This window comes from Diadema antillarum, unplaced genomic scaffold (assembly GCF_040938485.1).
Source record: "Diadema antillarum isolate AM-2024a unplaced genomic scaffold, OU_Dant_1.0 seq00001245_RagTag, whole genome shotgun sequence".
Taxonomy (NCBI): Eukaryota; Metazoa; Echinodermata; class Echinoidea; order Diadematoida; family Diadematidae; genus Diadema; species Diadema antillarum.
Genome location: NW_027272032.1, coordinates 15,417 through 31,175, shown reverse-complemented (window position 1 = coordinate 31,175; position 15,759 = coordinate 15,417). Strand labels below are relative to the sequence as shown.

The window sequence follows — 15,759 nt, the reverse complement described above, 5'->3', positions numbered from 1 at the left end:
CGTCCGTCGTCCGTCGTCCGTCGTCCGTCGTGCGTCGTGCGTAAACTTTTTACATTTTCATCTTCTTCTTGAAAACCCCAAGACCGATTTTCATCAAACTTGGCAGGTAGCATCCCTAGGGGGTTAGGAACTCAATTTGTTAAAATGGGCACCATGCCCCACCCAGGGGGCCCCCAGGGGGGCCCAAACCCCCCAAAATTAAGGAATCTGTAAAAATCTTCTTCTCTAGAACCAGAAGTGATAGAGCTAAGTTAATAATATGAGTTAGTACATTGATGACTGTAGTTTCAAGTTTGTTCATGGCAGAATCAGGGGTGCCCCCCTTGGGACCCAGGGGAGGGGGGTGGGGAAGGGTTCTAATGGGGCCTAAATTGTACATTTTCATCTTCTTCTTGAGAACTCCATGACCCATTTTCACCAAACTTGGCAGGTAGCATCCCTAGGGGGTTAGGAACTCCATTTGTTAAAATGGGCACCATGACCCACCCAGGGGGCCCCCAGGGGGCCCAAACCCCCCAAAATTAAGGAATCCGCAAAAATCTTCTTCTCTAGAACCAGAAGTGATAGAGCTAGGTTAATACTATGAGTTAGCACATTAATGACTGTAGTTTCAAGTTTGTTCATGGCAGAATCAGGGGTGCCCCCCTTTGGACCCAGGGGGGGGGGGGGGGGGGTGGGGGTGAGGAGGGGTCCTAATGGGGCCTAAATTGTACATTTTTATCTTCTTCTTGAGAACCCCATGACCCATTTTCACCAAACTTGGCAGGTAGCATCCCTAGGGGGTTAGGATCTCAATTTGTTAAAATGGGCACCATGCCCCGCCCAGGGGGCCCCCAAATGAAGGAATCTTTAAAAATCTTCTCTAGAATCAGAAGTTATAGAGCTGAGATAATACTATGAGTGAGTACAGTAATGACTGTAGTTTCAAGTTTGTTCATAGGAGATCCAGGGGTGCCCCTCTTGGGGGTGGGGGGGGGGGGGTGGTTGGAAGGGTCCAAATGGAGGCCTGAATTGTACATTTTCATCTTCTTCCTGAAAACCTCATGATGGATTTTTGTCAAACTTGGCAGGTAGCATCCCTAGGTGGTCAGGATCTCAATTTATCAAACTGGGCACCATGCCCCACCCAGAGGGCCCCAGGGGGCCCCAATTCCCCCAAATTAAGGAATCTTGAAAAAATTGGGCCCTTATTGTACATTTTCATCTTCCACTTGAGAATGCCTCGTCAAATTTTGGTAGAGCTGTGAATAATTTAGATTAGTGACTGCGTGAAAGGTGAACTTGCGATACTCAGGTGAGCGCTAGACCCGCGGGTCTCTTGTTTCCAATATATTTTTTCCAACATGCACAGAAAATGAATGTTTTTCTCTTTTCTCTTCTTCATCTTCCTTTCCCATTCCTTGCTCTTCTACAACTTCTTCCTATTCTTCTTCTCCATCTTGTTTTTGAGGGGAGTTGGTGGTTAGCAAGTATAAAATTGAAAGGTTTTACCTATTAACTTGTAGGAGCATGCAGTGTCCGATTAAAAGGATTTTGATTTGAATAATCTCTTTAAGACCTGGACAGTTAGTCGAGGTCCAGAGAGCAAGGATAAAAGAAAGAAACAAATTTGCAGATTAATTGCAAAATGGTAAACTTGAAAAAAAATATTCATGAATACATTATGGATGCAGAATCATGTCATCATTCAGTTGACATGATTGTGGCTACTGCAATATGAACACTTTCATCATATCTTACATTTTCAATTTGTCTTGTGAAAGACAAAACAAAAATACCCCTAGTAGATACATGTAAGTAATATAAATTTTCTTGACCACTAGACATACAATGCCTCTGATAATTGATGACCCCCCCCCCCAAAAAAAAAAAAATGACAATAACAATAAATAAATAAATAAAAAATAAATAAAATAAAAATAACCTCGTTAGAAAATCTTCTACACTTTGAATTTTCTATCTTTATACATTGTAGGAGTTGTAAAGCCCTGTTTCTCCTGACAAATTATATAGATGTAGCCCTTTTTATTACAGAAAATTCCATGATGAATTTGTTGGAGCTAATACATCACACTATACAGTTGCTTTCACTTAATGCCTTTTAATCTAAGAATAGAGATAAAACTTTTTTATTACATGTGCATCTAGGTGTGCTACTAGTATTTTAATTTCTATCAATATTGTTTTTGTACAATGATAAAATTTCTTTAAAAAATTGATTTAAATGTTGAATATCATGTTAACCATGTTTCCCAAAAGGAGCCAAGGAAAGAGCAGAAACCTACATTAATTCTAACCTCTTCTATATATGATTTTATTTCTAGGTTTGTTTGGTAATTTGTGCTCTGCAGTAGGTAGAACAGTTCCTTGTGAAAAGAGGGCTCTTTCTTATACACACATATATATGTTAGATTCAGACCTAGTTTTGTCATTGTATGTACAAATCTTATAGCTTATGATATGTTTATTTCTCTACTGGTAATGAAATCTATTTATCGTGAGTATAATCTATGTCTTCTCTTTGAAGAGAAGAGTGGTTGGTAAATAGTGTTGTTTAGAACCTGTATCAAGCAAGAGCTGAGAAAAATGCATGTTTGCTTTAAAGCTGCATACTGTTTGAGCTGTGAGCATGGCTTTTATGTGACATAATAAAAGTAGCATGATGTAAATGACATGAAACCCTCTGCTCTCAATTGTTTTGAGATATATGTATGAATATAGCATGACCATGAAGCATATAGCATAAACAAGCTTTAAAAAAAAAAAAAACATTGGCAAACAACTAAGTACAGTACCTCCTAGCAGTGCTGTCAATATGACAAGTACATCAATGTTTCAGATTCTACAAATTTTATGTATGAGTGACTGAGATTTTTTTCTTCTTCTGTGCCTTTGAGGGAGCAGTAACTCCTTTGATTGAAAATGGTCACTACTCTGTAATGATAGAATTAAAAGTTGCACTTTGGCCATTCTTGCCAAGCAAAGAAGTGTAATGTGACAGCAGTATTAAATAGTAACAGCAGTTTAGTGCCAGTAATGGTGCTAACAGTAATATAAAATGATGGCATTATTGATGGTTGAGCGGATAATAATAATTATGATTATGATTATAGTGTAAAGATACAGTGGCAGACATAATCAAAATGATGACATTTGATCGGTTTCCGTCAGGGTGGTTTCTTCCATTTTTTTCTGAGTCAGTTATTTGATGACATCTCATACCAATGAAGATGGATTTGTAAGAATGAGAAATAAAGAAGTGTATGAAGAATATTAAGCAACTGCAAAGTTTGGTCTACATTTTTTTTTATAATTCTTGTGACATAGTCTGGCAAGACTTTAGTGCCAAGAATGTATAGGCCTACTAACTAACTGCCCTCATCAGTTACAAGCCACAAGGGTCCAGCACAGACCTGCATAGAAGTTACATAGGCTGCAGAAACCATTTTGCATTTTTACTTTTCACTCACTTTCTTCTTCTTTCTTTGCATGTTTTATTTTTATTTTGCCAAAATATTATGAATTAATATCTCACGTTTGCACAAGCTGTTATAATCTTAAATAAGAAAAAGAATTGAAAATTAAAAACGTACCACCTAATTTTCATTTGTAGAGTAACCAAACACGGGCATGCTTAAAAATAGATAGTTTCAGACTTTAATGGAGACTAGTCTGTGTGATAGACAAATGACGTGACACGGTAAATCATTATTAACTCTTAAACCTTCTAATGTATTGTATTAAACAATTTTAAGTCTTCATTTACTTTCTACCATAATTCTATTTGCTGACATTTTGTTTCTCATTGCAATCTTTGGTTTCTATTTGATTTGTATGTATATTTGCCAAGAAAAATTCAAAATTTCCTTTTTTACCATTTGGCTTGATAATCAGTATGCTTTAATGTTTATGTATTAAATTTCTAATGATCTAATTGCTGCAGCTGAACCACTTAATATCTCTTGAGGTAACCGCACATAGATGAGTATAAATATTCAATGTTTTTTCCTATCTTCCGCTTACTTTAAATTTGTGTGAAGATTTTTCTAGTTGTTGTTATTAAAGTAGCTCTTCCAACCTGTGGTAAAACAAATATCATAACAATAACAAAGCTACAAATTGCATGAAGATTAAATGCATGATCATTAACATGTGTAATCGTTCGTATCGAGAGCATGAACAGTTTTTCGTGTATCTAAAAGTTGAGCATGTTGTTTGGAAGTATTACAGAGTGTGGTTCTGTTTAACCTTCTCTGACATATATGAAAATATATGAAACATGTGATTCAACTAGGGCACAGCATAGGAGTTCAAGTGAAAGGGCTAAATGTAAAGACCCTGCTCAGCAAATAATTAAATTGAGACACAAACTAAGACATTGACTTGCTTTTGTTAACAGGGCCTCATCTTTTTCTATTCATATTAGGCGATATAGCTTTTTGACACTTGACACAAAATTAATTTCTTAATAATGATACCATTGTACATTTCTATGGAAAACCAAACCAAACAGCAACCAAACAGATATGAAAATTGATGGTACCTATTATATTCTCAAATCATAGAATTTACTGAATCAAAGGAATTAAAAAGTTTTACAAATCTCTAAGCTATCTTATGATTTGTCAAATGCATCAGAAAGTGAGTGATATATGTCTTCTTAATGTTTAATCACAATGAAATAAAATGTATGAAGTAATAATATTCAGTTTTCAGTGAGAAGAGGAACAGTGATGCGGAAATGAATCACAACATTTATGTATTCGTGCAAATAATGCAAAAGATTTACATCAGCTGAGATATTTTTTACCTTAATTTCTTGTTATAAAGTATCCAAGAAAACCAGCCAGAGAAGTTCTTGCACGTGATCGTACAAATTTCATGAAAAAAAATCTTACGAAGTGTATCGTGTGGTGTAAATCAAAACTTTCAATATTTTTGACATTGACAGTAAAGTATGTCTTTGAAAGATATTTAGAACAAATTGAAAAAAAGAAGCAAAAAAAAAAACAACAACAACAACAACAACACTGTGGCCCCAGTGTGTTTTGCTAGCCTCATTAGCATACAAGCTAACACTTAAGCTACTCAATAATAAGTAGTGTGATGTGAAAGTTAGTGTGTATAACCTCAATCAGAGTTTGCTTTCTTTTTTCCTTCCTACTACTGGCGCATCAAAAAAAGAAAAGGAAAAAAGAATCATATTTTTACAAGGAGGTTTCTTTTCATAAAATCTCTGCCTCTTGTGTGGATAATACCATTTTTAAAAATAAATTTTTGATATTTCTCATTCATCCTACTTCTGCTTCGAAGCTGCCTGCCTTTATTTTTCTTTAATTGATTGATATGTTTCACTTAACATTGCAAACCTTTTCAATCAGTCATAAAATTGCAGATTATATTTCCAGCAAGAGTTGTGAAATTGATTCTACAGAGTTGATTTACAAATAATACAAAGGGCGATGGAAAACAAATCACAAAATTAAAACAATTAAAATAAAAAGATTTGCCCTCTATCTATGTAGAAAAGTCCAGTGACATTGTAGCAGAGCTCTTATTTTTCTACTTTTTTATTCCTTCTTAAAAAAGAAAAAAAAAATCAGACATGTGTCTATTAATCAAACACCATATTCCATATGCTGTAGTAGTTTATGTATGAGGTTGTAGATACAGGGCATACATATTCCATGTACAGTGTGTTGATGTTTTGGTTATTTTGTGAAAATGTAGATTTAGCCATAACCCTAGGGTTATGTCATCAGAAGCCAGAGAAAAAGAGAGAATTGTAGATGTTGAGTCTTTGAAAGGATTTTGCAGTACAGACATTTCTTTGGCAATAATCATTATTTTCTAAATGCGTGTTTGCATGACTTAATTTGATATGAAAGCTCGAAATATATATTTTTTTAGATCCTTGATTCTAAGATTTAAAAGTTGGAAGAGATAAGTATGATACAAAGTTTTCTACTCGTAATGTTTTGTCATTAATAAACAAACATACGAAACAAACAAAATGCAAGTTTCCAAAAACTTAACCTAAATGATACAAAGCAGCAGATTTGAAAAAAAATCTCCAAAGATCTCCATGCTGCATGCCTGATTTCACTAGATGTAAAGCTTTGTGAAAAATAAAAACAAAACGAAAGCCAATTTATTATGACTCAAGTCTCAAGCATATTCAAATGCTGACATACTACTTCAAAATGCCCCTCTTTCTTTTTCTCTGAATAGGCCATCCCTGCCCAAACAGCTTACATGGTTGTAGAATTGGTCTTTAGAATCAGTGTTGTAGTTTGGTATTTTCTCAGATATACAGTGTAGTTTGTATGGTGGCCTGTCAATGGAGGTTCTTTTTTTTCCTCATGTAACTGAGGTGTTGGATTAGTGTAGATTTGGCTCTACTTTCTTGTAGTGGGGTACAGCAATGCAAATAATAGACAGAGTGGGGCCTAAGGTGGTTTCACAGCACAAATTGGTTTACAGTATTAAAATGACTCTGTATTCTGGCAATCTTGGAACCACTCTTTTTTCATGAATATTAAGATTGTATGGAAGTAAAGAGTTATAATCCTGGAGTCTAGTGCAAATTTTGAACTTATTGGCGGAAAGAATACCCTTTACAAGATTGTAGCCCTGTGTATGGATAAAACTGCAATTACTGTTGAAAAAAAAAATGTATCTTAGCAACAAGCTGGTCATGGCCAATCAGCTTTGAGCATTGTATTAGTTGCTGTAGTAATGGTAGTTGTCATAGTTGTGCATCGGTAACTTTTGTACATCTCTCTATGACATAGGGTTCAGAGGTTTAGCATAGAGGTGACTCTAGTATCGCATTTTGCACTCTGTCTCACTGGCACAGTGTTGCCATAGCGACACCAATCACGCGGGGCTACGCTCGTACATGTACCTGTTTCTGTTCTCACTTGCCTTGTGGATAGAAGGCTAACCTTTAGAGTAGTCTGTGTTTATCTGGCTCTTAGCTGCAAATTTTGGGGCTACACATTTTGAGAACAAACAAGAAAAAAATACAATTAATTGAACCATCCCCAAAACAACAACAACAGCAGAAGAGAAAATCTTTAATACCTTAATCTTGGGTTGAAGGGCCATACTCAAGCACTCATTTCCTCCCTCACCTCACCATATGGGTGAGTGCTAAGTTCTTCTAAAAATCCTGCACTGAGGCTGTTGTGCAGAGTGCCTTCTCAGGAATATTCAAAACACTTCACATAGCAAGTGAAAATAGGGACAATTTTTCATAACCCCATATTGGGCATCTGTAGTATGGGACCAAGAATATACATTGTACAAGTGAACAATATGATCTGAGAAAACCTCCTCGCTTAAAATAATGTGGGACTAAGGAAGCCAGTGAGATAAAAAGACCTGTATAGTCAATTTTCCTATTTAGCCACCTGTCTTCTATGTTAATATTGGAATCTTAGTTAATCAGTTGTCTCTTCTTGTGTAAATTCCATATGGAGTTTGTTTGTGTGCAGTACGTGTATGTGTATATTTTGTATATAAACATGCATAAATGGGATAGTTCTCATAAAATGATCATTTCTGAATATGAATTTGTACCAGACATTATGTGTGAAGTTTATTGTAAGACATTATACACCCAAATAATAGTCTGGTCTCATGGTTAATCTGTATTCCCTTTATAGTTGTTTGATTATCCTATACACATTACCATTCCATATTATATTTTCAAGAACTATGGTATACAAATATTTCCTATATCATTCTCAAAAATAATATTCTTGACAGCCATTTTAGCAAAGATGATATTTTGCATATCACCAAATATCAACATATAACTCTGTATAGATAATATGTCTGTGCCCAAATCTTTGATAAAATAGTTAAATCACAAGTATGTAAACTACATTTTCAGTGATGTTTACTTTTTAAGTATTCGCCAAAAACAGATATAGCCAGAAGATTCTCCACCAATGTCCCCCCCCCCTCCCCACCCCTTAAAGAGCTGTTAAATCATCAGTGTGGTAAAGTTTTGAGAGCTGTACATGTCTGTGTGTGTGTGCATATTTTATCACCCTCCCTGAAATTGTACATTTCTAATGTTTTCTAATGTTTTTGTTATTTTTTTGATATATCAAACTACAGAAAAAACTGAAGTTGGCCAAAGAGCTCTCGGACATTGTCACTCTAGCCAGCGTCCACTTCAAGGCCTTCCCAGAGTCCAAGGAAAAATGTAAGTTTAATCATGATAATACGATAATCATAAGTTACATATTTACCATATGCTTAATACAAGGTTTATAGTGCCTAATGAAATTATAATAAGTTATTGCCATAACATGTTTAAATCTTGCTTTTCTTATACATACGGTATACTAAAACACATCAGGTACAAGTACATTGTATATTAACAAAAAGTTAAGCATTGTTTTGCCCTATATTCATTCTCTCTCTTTCTCTCTCTCACACATTCTGTCTGTCTTCTCCTTTTTTTTTCTCTTCCTCTATTGCTGTCAACCTTAGTTCTTTATGTCTTTCTCCCCCTTCTTTTCTTGAAAGAGGTTTTATTTGGAAGTACAGTTTAGGAGCAGATTTCAAGTGACACTCACAGGCCTGAGTACTCTATATGTTTCTAAGATGCATACTGGAATACTTGTAGCTTTAGTATACATGTATATTTTATCAAAAATGTTTACCTGCAGCACCAATATTGAGGCAGACATCTATGAAACAATAATCTATTCATTGATGTGGATTGTTTGCATGTTGTTGCTTTTGCTTTTGCTCTTGCAAGAGAACAAAAAAGTATGTAGCTTATGGTTAGATTAGTGAGCATGGCCTTCAGTATTTCATCTCGTATTAAAGTTGCAGTACTTGCTTTATTGCTGCAAATAAGGAAATCAGTTATGTACAATGTATTTCATTCATCAGCCAGGATAGGGTGATTCTATTATGCAGAGAAGAAAAATGAGTTTATAAATGACATGAGACTCAAATGTGCCATGATGATAGTTTGTTCATATTCACCCTGCGTTCAGACGATCCCCCGCTGCGAGGGGAATCTCCCGTTTGCCAGGACATCCCCCGGCAATCCCATCGTGTGGACGCTCGGTGGGACATTCCCCTGTCCCCTGGAAAGCTTGTCGAGCCCGGCAACAAATTCTGGTTGGGGACAGAGCGCGCAGCTCATGCAACTGTTTTCCTCCTAAGTGCACATGCTCAAAATGCCATTTTGTACGCGCATACGGTGCCTAGCCGTGATTTGTCCCCCGTTCAGCGGGGGATATCGTAAGAAAGATACAATCTCTCTACGCGCTCCCTGCGCAGAGGGGGATCGTCTGAACGCCGGGACAGTGTACATGTATGCTTAAAGGATCTTGAATTGCACAAATGAGACAAGCAAAACAGAAGAATTATCATCATTACGATAATGCGCATCGATGTTGAAAAATATGTCATCTCTCAAGTTTGATTTGATATTTTCACTGACTGATGCAGATAAGTGCCACCAAATGTCATCCTTCGCTGAAGGGAAGGCCTTCGATCTTGCTGAGAACAAACCCCAGGAGTATGTAGAGCACAACAAGGTCTTTGTCAGCCGCATCTACCCTGGTGGTCTCCGCACCAACTCCTCCAACTACAACCCAGTGGGCATGTGGAACGTCGGCGCTCAGATCGGTAAGCCGCGAGGGATCTCCCTGATCTCCCTTATCTTACCCCTTAATCCTTTGCATTGAGAGAAGAAGAAGGAGACTTCTAGACCATTTCAAACAATGTTCAGGTTGAGTTTAATAAATTTAGAGTAACATCAGGAGAACAGAAATGCAGACAGTTCATCAAAATTAGACATGAAATATGAATGGTATATAGGCTTAAAATTTTAGGAAGTGTTCAGGGAGGATTGTGTCCATGAATTTTGTGTACATATAAAGCCCATGCATGACTTTTGTTAACACTTTTGGGAAAGAGAAAATATAGTGTCCTATTTTGTCCTACATTCACATGAGCCAAGGCATGATATCACATATGTACAGTACCTCACAGAATGTGAAAGTTGGATGTGAATATATCTTTACAGAAACCTTGGGTTCAGATACAACTGTATAAAGCAACTGCCATCTTATGATTCTGTCATTGAAAATGTGCTTATCCACCCACAAACGTGGTCCCTCATTCTTTCTACCATATAGAAAGCTTCTAGAGACATGATCTTAAGCAAGATATCTTACTTTTACCTATTTTTATTATTATCATTATTATTCTTAATTCTTTAGTAATCCCCTAGTCTGCCAGGGCAGCAAAAAGTCAACTCAATGACTATGATATGTAGTCCTCCCTACCCAAATATGTACATTTTAGTATGTATGACCACTACATTTGAATTACTCCATACTCTTTATACGAGAGATGTGAAGTGGGTTCTTTCATGTGTGTAGGGTAGGACTCTTCTACACATGGGTCCGACAGTTCTTAAAGTCTTCTAAAAAAAATAATAAAGTGGCGATGACAATAAAGTGCCACATCAAATGACAATACTACTGGGTTTGTACCCAAATCTGATACATGTAGAGAATCCTGTGGTCTCATCCACATGGTCTTAACCTTAACAGCATATGGCTTGCCCACCACATCACTGACTTGTTTATGACTATGCAAGAATTTGTATTTTTCCATTGAATCAGATGAAAACCCAGACAGTCACTCATGATTTCCCTTTCCGTCTCTCACACCTTAAAGATGTCGTGACTTAGCAAGGTTCTATTTTGCCGCAAATGTGTCTGTGTAATTTCCTTTCATCCTCTCTCATTACAGTGGCTCTAAACTTCCAGACTCCGTGCGAGGAGATGGACCTCAACCAGGGCAAGTTCCTCCAGAACGGGAAGTCAGGATTCATCCTCAAGCCGGTTTTCCTCAGAAAACGTAAGCTGTAGGAAGTGATGCAGTCCCGTTGCCATCGGCAACAATTGTGGTTGCACTTATGAGTCACTGTTTACTTGTTGCTATCTCCCTTGTGTGCTTGTTTCAGTTTCACTTTCATTAAAGTAGGAAACGTATTAAAAACGCATGTCATTATACTATCACAAACATATCAGGTAAACAATGAAAATACTAAAATAGAATGAGAAATACCGTGAACACTCAATTATGGCACATATTTTTTTCATCCCGTAGAGTCCCCCCAAGTTAGGAGTGCTTCTTATACATCACGCAAGAAAATATCGTCTACCGAGCTTTACAGGCATTCTATGATAGGCAGCAGCTACTTGTAGGAAAGAAATGATCCTTAGTATATATCCCATAGTGCCTGGTCAGAATCATTTTGATGACCATCAAAAGTTACATGGTGTGCACCATAAGAGGTAGACATTTAATTGCGTATCCAAGATACGGCTGCTTTGCATTGCTGCTTCAACAGATCGTGTGCTGTCTCGGCAAGAAATTAAGTCAGTTGAGCAACTTGGTCTTTTCTTTTTGTGTATAGGTTCATCATTTGAATTGATTTTGATAGCAGTGAGTGCCACTGTGGGACAAATAATGATTTATGGAAACCTGGAAAGCAAGGCTCCTTCCCTGGTCATAAATGCACATAACTGCCATGTGAATGTTACATTGTCAAAAAGTTCATTTCAGATTATGAACATTCTTTATCTACAAGTTTCATTTCAGATGAACATTCCATACAGTATTTATCTTTCCAGGCTACATAGGAGCTTTAACAGTATTAGATATCTCTGGGTGCCTGTAAAGGGACAGCTCACCAACAAGGAGTGGTATGGAGTACTTTGTTAGCTCAAATGTTTTACTGCGTCATTTCCACAGCCAATATGCAATTTGACCCGAGCAAGCCAGGAGATCAGTACACACAACGTGTCAAAATCACGGTAAGTCATCATGATTATTCTTCCTGGGATGATAAGATCTTGTATCTCAACTTGCATAGATTGTATCAAAAACCTCAATTTTGAATATCAAAAATGCTGATTTAATGTGTATAATAGAACATTGTTTGTACATTATTTTATACCAAGGTTAATGTTATTTTGTGAATATGTTGCCAAAATGGAAATTTTTTTTCACTCTCCAGAAAATTTATGATTTACTGTATATTCATGGTATACAATGTATATTCATATCCATAGCAATGCTTTTAAATACAGGTGTATCAATTATTCTAAAGTATAATATACTTTATATAGTATTGAAAAAAATCCTTTATCAGACGAGTGTAAGAGAAATGAAAAAAAAAATTGTATCACTTTGGATTATGTCAACTTTTTCTTTTCTTTTCTTTGTGATGATGGAAATAAATTAACTATTGAATTGAATTGAATTCTTTTAAATCATGAATGATGTGTGTGTGTCGCCATGTGTGTGACTTAACGTGTTACACAAATATATTTGTTTCATCACTTTATAGTAGCACACATGAAATGTACTGCTCATACATGTTTTAATTTGTATGAATACCATGATGAAAGCAGAGCCATATCACATGACTGACTCTCTTTTGAAGGTTGTTTAACCCTAACCAGGCCGGGCTTTTTTGGGTGTTGTGTGGCCGGGGAAGGGTTGATTCAACCCCTCCGTGAGATCTCGGCCGTCGATCGCGCAATCGCCATGAAATTTGGCACGTGCATTACCTGTGGCGTAATCTACCAAGCTACACAAAAAGAAATGGAAATTTTCGTCATAATGATTAATTATGCTAATATATGCATGAAATCATACATTTTGCTCTAAATCAGAAATTAAAGCTCCTAGAATCCTAATTTTTGGTGAAAACATTCTTTGTAGCATTCCTAACAATGTACTTTTTTTTGGTATCAAAATCATTTTCTTATGTGTTATATTGTTTTATGAATTTCTTATGTATTTCGTTGTTTTTCCGACCTTTTGTTTTACCATTTTTTTCCGCAAAATTTATGACAGAACCTATTTAAAGCATAATTATGCTAAAATTAATTTGTTTCAGCCTATGAAAGTGAAAATAATCATATCTTTATGAATAAGAAGAGAAAACTCCATTTGCATAGACTTTATACACAAAATCACGTTTTTGAGCCATTTTCGGTCTGACAGGCATGTATAAAACGTCATGCAACGTCGTAACGGTATGCGCGATTTTTGCGAAAATGATGTCAAAAGATGCGCGAGACTTAAAAGTAAAAAGTCAGAGAACGGCGCGGTCAAAAAATTTCGCACGCGAAAAATGTCGAGGGGGGGGGGGTTGATTCAACCCCCCCCCCCCCCGGCCTTTTTAGGGTTAAAGAAAGAAAAAACAAAACAAACACACAGAGACACAGACACATGGTTGTAAACTGAAAGCGTGCGTTTGACTATCCTATCCTTAACGCTGAATTCACTGACTGGTTTCTCTCTGCTCATTTGTTGTATACTGTAGGTCATCAGCGGTCAGCAGTTTCCCAAGCCAGGGTCCCAGAAAGAGGTCATTGACCCCTACGTCAAGCTCTTTGTCTGGGGAGCAGGCAGCAAACAAGAGTTTAAGACTGAGACTATTGAGAATAATGGTAAGGAAAGTTGAGAGGCACCAAATAGTCGTAACAAGGACCTTGTAAACGTGCTGCTAAGGCTTATATTATCTCTCTTTCCCTCTTGATATATTCATTTCTGTTTTGGAGCAGAATACTCTAAAAGTTACAGTAGTTCAGATTTTGAGACTCTGTGGAAGTACATGTATATCAGAAAGAATCAGAGAGAATTTTAGAGTATTTGTGTGGGAAGTTCAGTGAAAGATTGTTATTATTATTATTAGTTGTTTTTTTTTGCGAGTGGCTCTATTGCTAGCTCTTTTCTTGTTTTTAGCTCACCTGAGCTGAAGGCTATAATGTAGTATCTGTCTGTGTTCCCAAATTTAATGGTGTATGCTATTTATGTTTAACCCTGTAGGATCAAACTTCATAATCTCTTTTAAAACTAGAAAAGCACTCCGAGAGCGCAGACCTCCGCCAAGCAATTACTTTCCACCGATGATCTTGCTCTTCCATAGAGATCAGTGATTTCCACCTACTGAAAAATTGCCAGATTTCCCTGTATAGAAGCCTTTGTTACGTCATAAACCCTCAGCTGCACGGCGCGCCTCGCCCCATCAGAAACTAGAGCACGCACTTTAGTGCGCGCAGGCAAACCTCAAATGCGTGCAGCCTGAACTTCCAAGTTCATTGACCCTACTTGCCAAAATGTCAAAAATCCTTCATAAATTCCCCCAAAAATCTTTGATCATTACCAAAAGTTGATTGTTTGTTACTTGTGTCATTCTCAACCTTTCCTGCAAGTTTCATCCCAATCTGGTAATTACTTTTTGAGCTATTTTGCACACGGACAAACTAACTAACTAACTAACGAACAAACAAACACACAAACCAACGGTAACGAAAACATAACCTCCTCCCTTGGCGGAGGTAACAAGTGTTGTGGCATGTACGTAAGTGTCTATGTTGCTTGAAATATGCAGAAATCATGCCAAATGAAATCCAGAATCAGCCAGGCAGTATATTACAATATGTTTGAGCCAATTTTGGTTCCTGTGGATATTAATTACATGAAATTTTGATATTTGACACTTGGTTCTTCAAGTGAAGTCAGAAATAGTAGGCTCTACTGCTGGGATATCAATGGAGGTGATGAAAACAACATGAGAAAATAAAGAAAAACAAATGTCTGAAAGACCACCCCCACACAAACAAAACAAAAACAGTCTTTTGTATTCATACTTTAAATAAACTGTTGAACCATGTAACAGAAGTATGGCTTGACAAAAACAAAAACAAAACAAAATCAAATCCTCCCTATTGTTAACTGTTCTAACAAATGCCTCAGAATGTGAGTAGTCAAAAGTTTATGCTAATTGGCATGATAATGATTCATTAACCTTTTCTATGCCAGGGACTCCAAAGGGTCAAAATTAGAAAAGTGTATAGACCCATGCAAACTAGACCAATTTTTCCCTTTAAGCGTGAAAACTGTGTCACTTTGCAAAGTGTTCAAATCACACATGTGGTTCATGTCTCTTGTGAGTTTCACTGTAGTCCATGCTACTATAGCTTTGACACATGTTGTTGCCATGACAACTTCCTTTGAATACAGGTTTCAACCCCACCTGGAACCAGGTCTTCGAGTTCGAGGTCAAGGTGCCGGAACTTGCCCTCATCAGGCTAGCGGTCTACGACTATGACCGCGCGTCGGCCAACGAGTTTATCGCCCAGTACACCACACCCCTCGCTAGCATGCAGCTTGGTAAGTCAATTGCACATTGACCAGAATCTCTGTTGTTTGAACTCTCATACCATTGGATACATCATGATGTTGTTGTTGTCGTCATGGTCGTCGTTGTCGTTGTGTGGTGTGTGTGTGTGAGTGTGTGTGTGTGTGTGTTTTATATACAACATACCTGATCAAAAGTTGCATGCAAAGTGTCATCAAATATTCAGTGTGCATCAACATTGAACATATGCAAACAAAACAACCAAGTACTGTATGCAGCTATAAAGAGAGACCTAACTGAAGAAGGCACAAGGAAGACGTCTAATAAAAGGTTATTCATTTATCTGTTTATTTGTTTGATTGTGTTTTGACTTGGGAATTGTCCTTTCTATCCTGTCTACTGTGATGAGTTGTAGTTGCATAAAGTGAAGTGCTCAAGCATTGCCATAGTACTGATAATCATGAATCATGGTCATTGCATGGTCAAATTCACTTGAAACTGGTGATCTCACCCATGAACCAGCGAGTGATTTCCACTTCCCTATTAAATAC

At 36.9% G+C, this 15,759-nt stretch overlaps 1 protein-coding gene across 1 annotated transcript in view; it reads left to right on the top strand.

Moving 5' to 3' along the window:
- The window catches only part of LOC139745253 (1-phosphatidylinositol 4,5-bisphosphate phosphodiesterase delta-4-like), a 74,606-nt gene that overhangs the window by 56,540 nt on the left and 2,307 nt on the right, over positions 1-15,759 (top strand). The window contains exons 15-20 of the mRNA XM_071655655.1: positions 8,131-8,218; positions 9,484-9,663; positions 10,798-10,905; positions 11,806-11,867; positions 13,388-13,514; positions 15,091-15,240. Of these exons, the coding sequence (XP_071511756.1) occupies positions 8,131-8,218; positions 9,484-9,663; positions 10,798-10,905; positions 11,806-11,867; positions 13,388-13,514; positions 15,091-15,240 (715 nt within the window). The remainder of the gene's footprint in view (positions 1-8,130; positions 8,219-9,483; positions 9,664-10,797; positions 10,906-11,805; positions 11,868-13,387; positions 13,515-15,090; positions 15,241-15,759) is intronic.